At 33.9% G+C, this 13,515-nt stretch overlaps 1 protein-coding gene across 1 annotated transcript; it reads left to right on the plus strand.

Moving 5' to 3' along the window:
• The first annotated feature begins 1,845 nt into the window (after positions 1-1,845).
• On the plus strand, positions 1,846-12,915 carry LOC138695232 (gastrula zinc finger protein XlCGF57.1-like). The gene is made up of 4 exons (XM_069819689.1): positions 1,846-2,317; positions 3,786-3,920; positions 7,292-7,389; positions 10,866-12,915. Exons 1-4 carry the CDS (start codon positions 2,195-2,197, stop codon positions 11,968-11,970), a joined length of 1,461 nt encoding a protein of 486 aa, XP_069675790.1. The 5' UTR covers positions 1,846-2,194; the 3' UTR covers positions 11,971-12,915.
• The last annotated feature ends 600 nt before the right edge of the window (positions 12,916-13,515 follow it).

The following is a 13,515-nucleotide window of genomic DNA, read 5'->3' on the forward strand; positions in this document are numbered from 1 at the left end:
AAGCATTGTAAATTTGCATGAAACAACATAATGTGCAAGTAAAGAGAGAGAGAAGTAGTTACAGATGTCTCGAACTGAAAATGCCTAGGAACTACTTTCATGTGTACATGCATATTCTGCTTGCAATTGAACATCCACAATTATTACTGTATCATGCAGAAAAACTTCAGGTATGTGAAGAAAGAATCCTATGATCCAACAAATTACACACACAGGTAGTTGAATCTGTTTTCTTGACGGATTATGTAAGTTTAGATTATCCTCAGTCACTGTTTTTAACTGCAATAAAAGGAATATCTGAAAGACATTTTTCTACTGAAATCAAACTACAAAATATCACAATTGTTTTCTGCCTTCAGAAATATATTATAATATAAAGTATTTACAGTAGAGATATAAAAAATTAAGGACTAATATGATAGTCCTATGTCCATAATCAAATTGGTTAACATTGAAGACGCAGTCATAGGAATTCATCCTGGACCTGTTGGCAAAGTGGAAACCCAAGAAAGAGAAGCAAAGAACAAAACTGTTATGCCTACTGTGATATAGTTCATCTGGAGAACTGCCCAAAAACAGCAACTAAATGAAGAAGAAACAAAATAAGAAATACAGATTAAAGCAACAGTTAAAATATCCGAAGTTTGATAATTCAATACAACAAAAGAGGCTTACAGTCAATAGGTAGGCCTATCCCATATGGCATTAAGGCTAAGGATTGTTGAAAGTAACTAAAAAAAAAACTATTAAAAATGAAAATTTTGTTTTTAACTCTAAAAGATAAAATAATGTTTCAGTTTTCTAAAGCTGTCCTTATTTTTATCCTATGACAATTTAAAGTCCCTCAAAACGAATTTAAAGGGAGCGCGTGGAGCTGCAGTCCTTGAAACTGACACTCAGCTGTCATTCTGACAGACTTTGTTCTTCATTGTAATGAAATTTATTTTTTATTCAGTTCATATTCCGCGCTGTTATGTGGGAGAAAAATGTCTGTGGTAAACTTGTAAAGGAAGAATGGAAGGATATCGATAGCACATAATATAATATACATGCTGTACTTTGATACTCATTTTCTTGATTTTCCAATTTTCAACATTTTGTAATATTCAAAACGCAAAATGCTCTATGAATGCAGTTTTTCTTCAATCCCAGTGAAATTTTGCACAGAAATCCACAAATCCATGTGAAGTAAACTGACACGTGTTTTCTTCTGCTATTGAAGGTATTCAAATCACCATGTGTAAGGGTGTGATAAGTTTTACCAAATTGAAAAATTAACAACTAAATATTTTTTTCTCAAGAATTAATTGGAAAAAATATGAAAAACGTAAGCCATATTTTACATAGATTAAATATAAATTTAAAGAAATATTATGTAAACTTTGAAAATCGGGGCAATTATAATTCAGTATTAAAAGAAACAACAAAAATGAATTATAAGTAAGCTAATTGAAATATCAAGATGAAAATTTGTGTACCGATAACATATTAGGCCTACATGTCCACATTGTAAGAAATATGTGGTAAAAGATTCAGATTAATTTTATTGGTGTAAAAATGTAGAAGTTAGAAATTTACTGAAATTAGGATACCAAATTACATTAATTATTGGCAGCGCTGAGAAATATAGCTATATATTTTAGGGAATTTCTGTTGTTTGAGGAAATTTGTTTCAATGCAAGATTTCCATTTCCCCCACAATAATAAACATATTCGGAAAACATTTTATCAACTCTGAAAAGTGTTTATTTCTAAATATATCAGGGACATATTGCCACAATTAATTGAATTATGATTTATAGGCTTACTTACATGAAATACAAGAATAGTAGTGTAAAACTTTGGTACGAGTAGTAACACTTTTCACGCCTCTGGTTGGCAACAATGTGAGAAGTTAGGAAAGTTAGGTTAGGTTTTAGGTTAGACCTTTAATTTGCAAAGTTAATGCAAAATATATAACGGAACTTCGGTATCTCTTTAATACATTTTCATGACAAAACAATTTCAAAAATAAATCTTTGTTGAAAGTGCCGGAAATTCGATGAAAATGTGCAAACTTCTTGGATAGCGTGAAAGGATTTCACTTTACTCGATAGATGTGACGTGGAAAGCGTTAGAAGGAAAAACACTGAAAATTCTTTATATATGCAAATCAATTTCATAAAAGTGAGAGGGCTTCAGAGAACGTATAACCATGGCCATCAATTTTAATCAAATGTGTCGTTTATGTTTAGTGCAAGAGACTCAGTTGTTGCCCCTTTTTCTGGAGGATGGTGAAATTCTGGAAAAGATCATATCTATTATGCCGTTGTTGAAGGTCAGTATTTAAATTATTTATCTCCGTTATATACTCACGGTCGTTACAGACTCGATATAATGAGCATTTTTCAGATATATTAACAGAATATCGTAATTACTACAGTAGGCCTAGCTAATTACAACTACAGTAAGCTTACCGGTAATTGTTCTCAGTTTGGTATCCATTGAAATAAACATGTTTGCCTACTTAGGCCTATGTAAGTAATTTTAAGAACAATATCGCAGTTTATTGCCATCACTTGCATGCACAATCATGCTTTGGGCCAAAGTAATTACTGATCACATTTAATAAAGCAGTGGTGCACGCCTCTTTGATATCAACTAGGTTCCAGTGAGGGGTGAAATAGTAGGCTACCTAGTTGTAGAATTTTACATTTTCCTCTGTTAACATATGAATGTAACAAAATTCTGTTTAATGTGGAAGGAGAAATGGTCCAATTTTAGTAACTTAGGCCTATTTGATTTTAAAATATTTCAATTCTAGACATATTACTAGTAGAGATTATCTGCGAATATCTGTAGGCTATAGGCCTAGTTTCTTAGTGGAAACTACTATTAAAATACTCAATTACAGCCAATAGCCTCAATATATAGCCTATTTAATGCTCCAATTTCATCCTAAAGTGTATACATTTTGATTTAGAGCTAGGTCTAAGTTTCTTAGGCCTATATCTAAAAAAAGGGTTATTGGAGAAAATGTCAGTATACGGATACTGAAATACTAAAAAGAGCAGATTTGTCTCTGTTTGTCGAATGCGCATCATCATGCTTACAAAAAGGCACTTCTCAGTGCCAATAATTTTTTTTTGTTTGCAAAAGGTTGGAATTTTGGAGTAAGACCCGTGCTGTCATGGTAATTTTTTTCTTGGCCATACACCCCACTCCTTGTTTTCTCCCTTGAAATATACTGTATTTTACTCTCCTCTCTCTATCTCTCCGACTGTCATTTAATGATTGTTTAATATTAAAGAGGAAGTAAAGAAATTGTTTCACTTTACATTTTAATTATTGTACAACAAGTTTGATTTAAAGAATACACCATGTAGCATCACCATAGATGCACACTTGTCTCGATGAATCTTGGAGTGAGTATTTGCAGCACTTCTTGATTTTCAACCATTATTTTATATAATTCTGGATTCCAGTGCTGCAGAGGTGGACAATTTTTGTTTATAAACATCAAACAAAATACATTAGGAACAGCAAGAGATGATCTAAGATCTGTACAGATCTCCTGTACAAAACTTAGGCACCTGTATGCCTTATGGCTACATACAGATAAAATTTTCTTTTCCCCATATGATTAATTAAAAACATTGTAGGTTCCCATATGATGTATGGGCTCCATGACAGCACTGAGTAAGAGGGAAAGGAAGGTATCCGTATTTTGAAATTTATCTAAAACCACCTTAGTTTTACAGGTTATTGTACACAATAATTGACATCTACTTTGTATTTATGTCCAGATGAGTGATGGTGATGGCCTGCCCATGCAAGTGTGTTTACATTGTGTACAGCAAGTAAATACAAGCTACAAATTCAAGCTGCAATGTGAGAATAGTGACATAACACTCAGGCAGCTGCTCAGTTTGCAAACAGAGGTAATTTTTACACGCATTTGTTTGTTTCATGTATGAAGGTAATTTCAGATGGAGATTACTTTCAATTGAACTCATCCTTCTTTAAACAATTTAAACCAAATTTAAGCAGTTGCAAGGCTCAAACAATCAGTTAAAAAAGACAATACCTAACACTTTTACTGTTTAACCTATTGTTTTATTGTTTTTTTTTTACATAAAATTTGATGCATGTTCTCTGTTCTTATATGGTTTTCATTTTAACAGCAAGGAAAGCTTTACAGCTCATGTACGTGTAACAAAGTTTACAGGCAAACTGATTACAGTAGGGTGTGGGTTTTTTTCTTTTTCCTTGTGCGTAGGAGGGATCCGAAGGTTTGCACTGCAGCCTGAGACTTATTGTGCCTATCACGCCTATTCTGTGAATGATAGGGTAGCTGAACAACTACGCTTTTGTACAAGTACAGCACGCCGCATTGTGAACGTAACCCAACCTATTGTATGGATGATGATGATGATGATGATGATGATGATAGATGAATTAATGATGGCGAAATGAGTCCCAGGTCCAACGCCGAAAGTTACCCAGCAATTCTGCTTCAATTAGTTGAGGGAAAACCTCGGAAAAAAACTCCAATCAGAATTTGAACCTGGACCCGCTCATTTTTCTCTCAGACATGCTGACCATTACTCCACAGCGGAAAAAAAAAAGGAGGGGGGATGGTGGTTCATCAGAGATAGGGCACATCCCTATTCATAATCTGTCAGGGAATAGACGGCTTACTCTAACAGTTTTGTCTGAATGAGAAACAATATTTAGACATTTAGGGTTAAATAACGCCTATGTATGCCTGCCATGTTGCGAAGACAGTGTTTAATACTATACACATGTCATGTCAGAATCAGCCTGCAGTGTAAGCTCTAGTGCATGCGGGCACCTGCACTCTTACCCTCTTTCACTGCAAGAGGGGTGACAGGGGTGAATAAGTACACTGGTAATAGGAGAGATATGATTGCTTGCATTACAGTACCTACTGATTACAACACAATGGTTTGTAGCCTATAATTTATTTTGTTGGTGTGATGGGAAGAATTAATCAACTCTTTTTTATATTTATACGTTTATTTATGGGAAGATCATCCATTTTTTGTTCATTATAAGATTAAATTATGTTAGGGATATCAGTGCAATTATGAAGACTATTAATTGACACTCAAATAGCACTACTAGTTCTAAAATCAACAATAGCTGTTATTCAGTCTTAGCATGAGGAATGGTTATTCAAGCTTTCAAGCCACAATCACGATTGAGAGGCACAATGTATAGCATCTCAAAACTACATTATCTGTAAGAAATTTAATGTACAATGACATTACAGTGTATCGGTATATAATTCTTATGAATACAAGAACGTCGCATAAGATAATGTTTCAAATTATCAGTCCAAAACTTTACCAAACTTAACTAGAAGTTATAGCGCTGTGTTTTTAATAATTTTAAACCCTTTACTGTGGTTATTATTTGTTTAAATTCCATCCCACTCATAAGTTTGCAGCAGAAGTGATGTAAATATTTGAGTGCATTTATAGGTGCATACCGATTTTTCACAAATGAATCTCAACAAAACTAGGCGAAGGCCATGTTTGACAGATTCTCACATAGAGTCCATTATGAAGATAGTTTCCAGCAAAACTGACATCGAAAGAATTATTTCTAGAGAATGTCACAAAAATGTAGAAGACTGAAACTTTCACAAATAATGACAAATATAAACATTTTGAAAAGGTGTCAGGATATAGCGTATTTTGCATCTATTCATGGATGGTTAGTAACATTCACAATATAGTAATATTTCTTATTGTTTGTGTTATACTAATGTGAAATGATATTTATTAAGAATTATTGTCCAAAGAATCCAAAGAAATATTATTTAACATGATTGTCGAAACATAAATTTCCTAAATAAATGATCCTAGTAGGGCTACATATAGCCTAGTATTACCTTTACATTCCTGTAGTAACTTATTCCCTGTACAATGTACACCCCTCTATGAGGACTTCTTTACTCTCACTCAAACTAAAGCACTCGCAATGTGCACTCTGACAGACATTTCGTAACCTTGCCTGTGTCCTTGTCATGCCTACTGTACACTGTCTAAAGTCGATGTATAGCAGTTGATGTTTAAACACTGCCTAGGACACATATGGAGAAGTAAAATTAAAAGCACGCTTTTGCTTCTCAAAGGAAACTGCAAGAGACATTTACTTGAGCACCATGGGAGGTTGTCCATACCTATCACACTGCAGCTTCTTGTTCTGACATTGTTTACTACACACCTGTTCACTTAACAGTCAATTTTCTGCGTTTATTCCACACGTTTCAGAATCTCACACTGAGCTGCCTAATCGTTATTCTTGTGAATAAAATGGCAAAATTACTTTTAACTTACCCAGTAATGTCTTGCTACCACGTGGCAGGTTCTGGAGCAAACTGTTGTTGAACACATCAGTTATTTTTTGCTAAGCACCTTCTTCTCTGAAATATCACTGTTGTACGCTTTGCTCTCAACATCATATCTTTCTGCTATGTCCGATAACACTGTCTCTTCTTTCATTGAGAAGTTCCCTACACATTTAGCCATGGTGTCTGTCGTAAGTCAACTGATTTACATTTTGCACCCACATTAATGAAGAATTTCCATTGTTGGTCAGCAAAGAATCTAAATGCAAGATACAGTATTCCATACTTAGTCTTCCCAGCTGATTTCATAACTTAAATGATGTCTTGCTAAACACTGGCAATGGAAATTAGTATGTAACTTACGCATTGTTTGGTTCTTTGGGTAAACAGTGTCTAAGGCTTAAAATCAGTTATTGTTCCTGCAATTGACCAGTCTTAATATAGTTTCAGCAGATCTCATATAAAAGTGCCATCCTAAATACAGTTCAGATTTCTTTGTTAAGGAAAGCATTTTACTGTGATTTATGCCCTAGTACATAAGAATAGTTACAAGTTTGGGTTTACCCGAATATATTTTCTAATATAATTGTTTATTTAACATCCCTTTTAAGTTACAATATCCATTCGGAGTGGGTGAAATATGATTGCGATAACAAAGCAATGGTGAAATTAAAATTGCTGAGAAAGTCAAATTACTCCAAGAAAACCTACCACACTGTCACTTTTGCATTCAAATAGAACTGATAAGAAGCTTACAAAAAAAGAGGAAGTAATGACACTGTTATCATATTATAAGTGTTGGAATTGTGGATCTATTGTTCTCTATTGATTTGTTTGCTGTTCATTTTTTCTGAAATATTGCTACACACGCACATGAAATTGTGTTATAAATCATGGAAGATATTAAAGCTTCATGTAATCAATCGGTTTCAGGCTGAAAACTGTGGCATTGCAACTGTGAAGGAGGAATCTGATGATGACATAACTTTTGAAGACAACAGCTTACTGTATGAAGATATTGAAGACCATGGGTAATTATGTTTCCTCTCTCCTTTAATCATATTCTGAAAAATGTTCTATCAGGTTACGACGAAAGTTAGGTTATTTTGAAGTAACACTAAAGGCCTTATGGAATAGTCCCTATTACAATCATTGCATTTCTCTCAACTTGAAATGGCTTGGAAAGATCAGTCTTTGGGTGCAATGAACATTTAACGTATTCTGTGTATATTATCGTCATTTCAGGTATGGTGCATGTCCAAGTAGTTTTTCAGGGAAACTAAAAGATGGTAATCCATTTATGAGAGATATGGAGAATATAGAGGATACACTAGAATTTCCTATCCAAGCATCTCTTTTGTCTACCGCAATATGTTAAACATTATGCTCGCATTATTCTAAAGTATGACTGACTAACTTAGGTTGCATCTCACAAAGAATTCTGTTTGTGCAGTTTAGCTGGTCTGAATATATCTGAGCAATGTTAGGTTGTCCCTGAGTCAGAAGCTCTTATTAGAGGATTCCTACTATGGTTCATGGTTCACCAGATACTGAGCAAAATCTTCTGTTGTCACAGTGGATGTTCTAGCGTATGTGACCTTGCTTTCCTAGGGAACAGCCAATAATGTGACTGCTTTAAATTCTTGTAAAAAAATCCATTTCTCATCAAAAGTTGGCTAAGAAAAGCTTCATAGCGATAACGAGTAATCAGTGAAATAAACTCCTAGTTGCTGCTCTATGTGATCATCACACCATAAGGAATCCATTTTCCAATCTTTTATACCTCTCCCATTCCTCACAGATGTGAGCAGATACCTTCATCGCTGATGTGGAACATTTCCACAAATTCTTGACATGTTTTGCTTCAGACAAATCTCAATTGCGACTTTAATTTCGTCAGTGATGATAATAGGACATCCCTCTCAAAGAGAATCTGCTAATAATTCATTTCCATTTTAATCCCGAGTTTGAATTTGTAAACAGGCTTATAATTAGATATATCCTTAAACGCAACCATTTTGTGGTTGACTTACTCAACTAAATGTGCAGTTTCAATATTATTTTTTGAGAAATAAAGAGAACATCTACAGTAATTGTTGTTCTAACGTAAGTTTAGATGGCCTTTCCAGATTATTGTAGCCATGTGCAATATGTAACTAGTCAGTGATGTATGCAATGGAGGGGGAAAGGAACTGGCTACCCTACCCATTATTTCCTGGCTTAGTTGCGTCATTAGTAATGCCTTATTTGTGTCACTTGTGAAATTCAAACCTGTCTTCGGACAGCTGACTAAACAATAACTAAATATACAAAAATCGAACAAACTTTTTTGGCCATCTAATAGTTTCATAAACTACTGAATAAAAATTAAATTTTCATCTGTTGTTTAATCAGCTGTCCGAAGACAGGTCTGGACCTCACAAGTGAACCAACAAGGCATGACTCATGAGGCAAATAGGCCACGAGATAATGGAGTAAGGTGGCCAGTTTCTTTCCTCCCTCCATTGCATACATCACTGATTAGATACATATTACACTAATCAGATTTCAAATGTATACAAAAAATTGTTCTTCCTCTGACACTATCGTCAAGTGAGATGTACTGCCTGATAACAGATTGTACAGACCCAGAAACAAAATCTGGGCCACCTGAATTTTCCAAATTCCAGTTATAACATACTGCACATGCTCAGTTTGGAAAATTCAAGTGACCCAAATTTTGTTTCTAGATCTGTGTATATCAGCCAGAACCTCAATCAGAGGTATTTCATGGAGTATAACTGCATAATTCGCACAAAGCAACATGAAAATAGTCTGAAGTCTAATACCCTAACTGTAAAATTTTTCAATAATGTACGATGCAACTAAGTCCATCATGTGGAAGGGCAACCTGATTCAGAATATTTCTGCACATATACAATCACATGATCTCTTGAACCAATAATCTTCAATCAGTTTCAATATAGGTTAGTAATTGTACTGTACCAACTGTAAGATCATCCAGTGTCACTGGAATTAGTGTTAACAGAATGATATTTGGTGAAACTAGTCCAAAAATTTGTTATGAAAATACTTGACATTTCCTTTAGAGTTTTGGGGTGGGGGGGGGGACCTCGGAAAAAATATCGAACTAGGTAATCAGTTTCTATAGCCACTTAGATTGCATTCAGCAATTAGTAACACTTTTAGAATTAAGAAATAGCGAGTAAGATTTTTTAGCAAAACTTTTTTGTTTTACATTTACATATCTTTGCATATTAATTTCCGAACGACCCTCATATCTTGATTAGTAGTAATTATAATTATATAATCAAATAAATTCTCTTTACATGAAATCAAGTACGATATGGTATCTTTCAGGCAAGCAAGAGATGTTAGGTACAATACTTTTATACATAACTAGCCGTACCCTTGCGCTCCGCTGCACCCGTTACATTCGTGTTTGATAGAATGATAAATCGTTTATGTTACTTAATTTAAATTGTATTTAAAAAATTAAAATGCGATCATTTTGATCCAGAGACCACTCATTTGGTCATAAAAATTATTTTAGGAAATACAGGAAACGATTGCCTATCAAGTTTTCTGTGCATTAGAAGCTATTTTAATCTTAACCTGTACTCGATTCACCCAGAAGTTACTGTAATAACATTATAGCATTATGTCCATCTAGAGAAACTACACTTTCCAATGATGAAATAATAATTAATTATACAAATCGGTTAATTTAGCTTCCGATATTACTTCATACAAACACAGAAACATTCTCTGTAGGCTACCGTATGTTTCATAGCTTTCAATTGTTGCTGTCCAAGGCCCCTTATAGACGAAGTCATTTGTTTTTTATTTCATTACACCGCCTTAGATGACGTTATTGTAACTTTGAAACTCATTTATCTCATTAAATATCTGTCCTATAAAAATTTTGCATGGAATAAAACTTATCGGAAATTAGTTTTAAAGAAACTTTTGTTATGTAATATTTTTCACGAAAATTAATAATAAGGGAGATATTTCGATTTATTTAATTCAAGCTCCCTTATAACCCCCCTTTTAAATAACGCATTTTGAATGCCATATAGCCTAAATTCTAAGTTACAACGAACTTACTTTATATTCCAATTTTCATATAAATCGGTTCAGCTATTATCGCGTGAAAAGGTAACAAACATCCAGACAGACAGACAGACATACAAACAAAAATTTCAAAAAAGCGATTTTCGGTTTCAGGGCGGTTAATTATATATGTCAGGACCAATTATTTTTGGAAAATCGAAAATTACCAGAAAAATTTCGGCTACAGATTTATTATTAGTATAGATTTACAACTGAACTAGTTATTTCATGCACCTAACAACTTTCTAAAACAAATTCGCTCATATGATCAGTTACTAGTGTGTGCAGAGAAATGTTTTACATTGGACCGCATTTGTAACTGATGGTCAGTATAGTGTATCTTTGAAATTAAAATCAGTTATTGTAAGACATTTTTTTTTTCTACTTGCAGAATCCAAGATGATATCAACAATTTTAACACGAATAACATTTCGAAATTTATGAATGAATCAAGAAATAGCAGCAGTGATCAACAAAACATCAACAAAGAAGATAAAACTTTTCAGAGAGAAACCAGAATCATTCCAATTAGTGCTAATAGGAAAGGACTCTGTTACATTAGGTCAACGAGAAGGAAATATGTATGCAATGATTGTGGAAAAGAATTTCGTTTCCAGAAGTTTCTAGAGCGTCATATGTTGACACATAAAAAAGTTGACTATAAATGTGATATTTGCGGAGAAGAATTTGAATTTAATCAAGCTCTGAAACTGCACTTCGAAACTCACGTAAGAAGGAAACCATTTTCATGTACAGAATGCGGACAGAGTTTTTCACTGCATCTAGAATTCAAAAGGCATATGAAATCCCACGAACAAAGCACAAAATATGTATGTGATGTGTGTGGAAAAATTTTTCGAATGCAAAGAAACCTAAAACGTCACATGATGGTGCATTCTGGGGAAAGACCACATGCTTGCAACATATGTGGTAAAAAATTTTCTCTGAAAAATAACTTGAAAATTCATTCAGTACTTCACACAGGTGACAAACCATATTCTTGTGAGGAATGCGGATCCTGCTTTGCTCAGAAAAGTAATTTGTCCACTCATATGAAGACCCACACAGGAGAGAGACCTTACTCCTGCGTTCAGTGCGGAAAGAGTTTCGTACGCAGCAGACATTTACAAATGCACCTAATCTGCCACACAGGTGAAAAGTCATTCAGCTGTTCACAGTGTGGCAAATCTTTCGGACGTAGAGATGGACTCCAAAAGCATATTTCTACACATACTGGACATAGACCATACCTTTGCCCGTCATGTGGCAAAGGTTTTGCAAAGAGTTCACAACTCAAGGTTCACGTCACTACACATACTGACAACAAACCTTTCATGTGTACAGAATGTGGAAAAACGTTTGCAAGGAAGGATCGTCTGAATGACCATTTAACATCTCATTCTGGTAAAAGACGATTTTCTTGTGAGTACTGTGGGAAAGGTTTTGTAAGAAGAGAACACTTGAAATATCATTTGAACAGTACACATGGAAAATAAAGTGATTAATGTTAAGAGACTTTAATGTTATACATATATTTTTGCACAAAAATATGTGTAGAGCAATTTCTTATTCACACAAATCTAAAAATGGTTTAAACTTCAAAATATGTTCGTTAACTTTGTAAGCAGTATTAAAAATGTACTTTTCAATACCTTTTCAGTTCTTTCCTACAGATCCATGTCAACATGTGATATTTAAGAAATGAAACTGTGTTACATTAAATAGTTTATTAAATATTATGAACATGTCTCCCAAAATCCATTTACACCCGGCAGACAGACTGTGTAGTGTTAGAGGAACAGATTGCCTTGGAATAGAGGTTGGTTCATACCATAGATTTTTGACACTAGATATTGATACTTGTTCTAGGGCTTCATTACTCGATCCTACAACTTTAGAAATGGAAACGCAACACAAAAAAAATAAATACACCAATGATCATCGGAATTTTCTAAATTTTACTAATATATTCCACTCTTCAATAATTATGTCTCATTTAAGAAGCAGGTAAATATTTCTTAGGCGTACATGACATTGTTTTCCTGAAAAGTGTCCCATCTTGCCAATTTTAGACTTGAGTTCATTTCCACATCCTACTACCTGACTGAAACCAATTCGGACAGATGGCAATACTGAACATTTTACAATATTTATATTTCTCTAAGTACTCCTCTTAGACACTGCTACTGAGCAATTTCTCAACCCCAAGATGGATCTAGAGGATCAAAGTATCAAAAGTGTAGATGAACTAAGACACTAAATATAATGAATGTCACACCATAATCATTACAACCACAAAAGTCTCTAAGAAAATCTGAAATAACAAGTGAGAGGCATCTGGTTTGATCTTTCAAATATAGGGAATTTGCATTATTTTAGGACTATTCAATCCTATCTCATATACAACTCTAGTGTTTGTTTCCTCTCTCGTCTGAATTTCCCAGTATTGCTATCCATTAATAGTGTAGAGCAATTTTGGTTCATTCTGTAAACTTACTGAAGCCAATTGTACTGGTATTTCTATAAATTCACTGCCATTTATTTCTCCTTGGTGTTTATCCTAGTTATCTTATTCCTAATTCTTTCTTTTGTTTTTTATTTTTCATCTTTTTTTTCTCTCTTCCTCTCATACTGATTAATTAAGCAAGCTACTCAATAGTGAATCTTCTGAATAGCTAAATGTTTAAAATCATTTACCCCTGCTTTTGTCCAAGTCGCATTACTTCTGAACAATAAACAAGAAAAACAAAACAGCCCATTTTTTTCAGGACATCACAACCATTTACTGGTATGCTTATCACAAATAGAAGAATTAAAAGAAGCTAAAAAAACACGAAGATTCTGCAAAACTTATGAAGTATGTCATTGATTTGGCTATGTTAGCAAAAGTAAACATCGCATATCAGCTAAGTGACCCCTACAGACAGCAAATAAGCAAGCATAATGAGAAAGAGACAAAATCGAGAAATTCTCTCGAAAATTTATAGACTAAATAAAGTTCTTTCCATTACGTGGCCATGACGAAACCTTACTTATTGAGT

Source organism: Periplaneta americana, chromosome 1 (assembly GCF_040183065.1).
Source record: "Periplaneta americana isolate PAMFEO1 chromosome 1, P.americana_PAMFEO1_priV1, whole genome shotgun sequence".
In the NCBI taxonomy this organism is placed as follows: Eukaryota; Metazoa; Arthropoda; class Insecta; order Blattodea; family Blattidae; genus Periplaneta; species Periplaneta americana.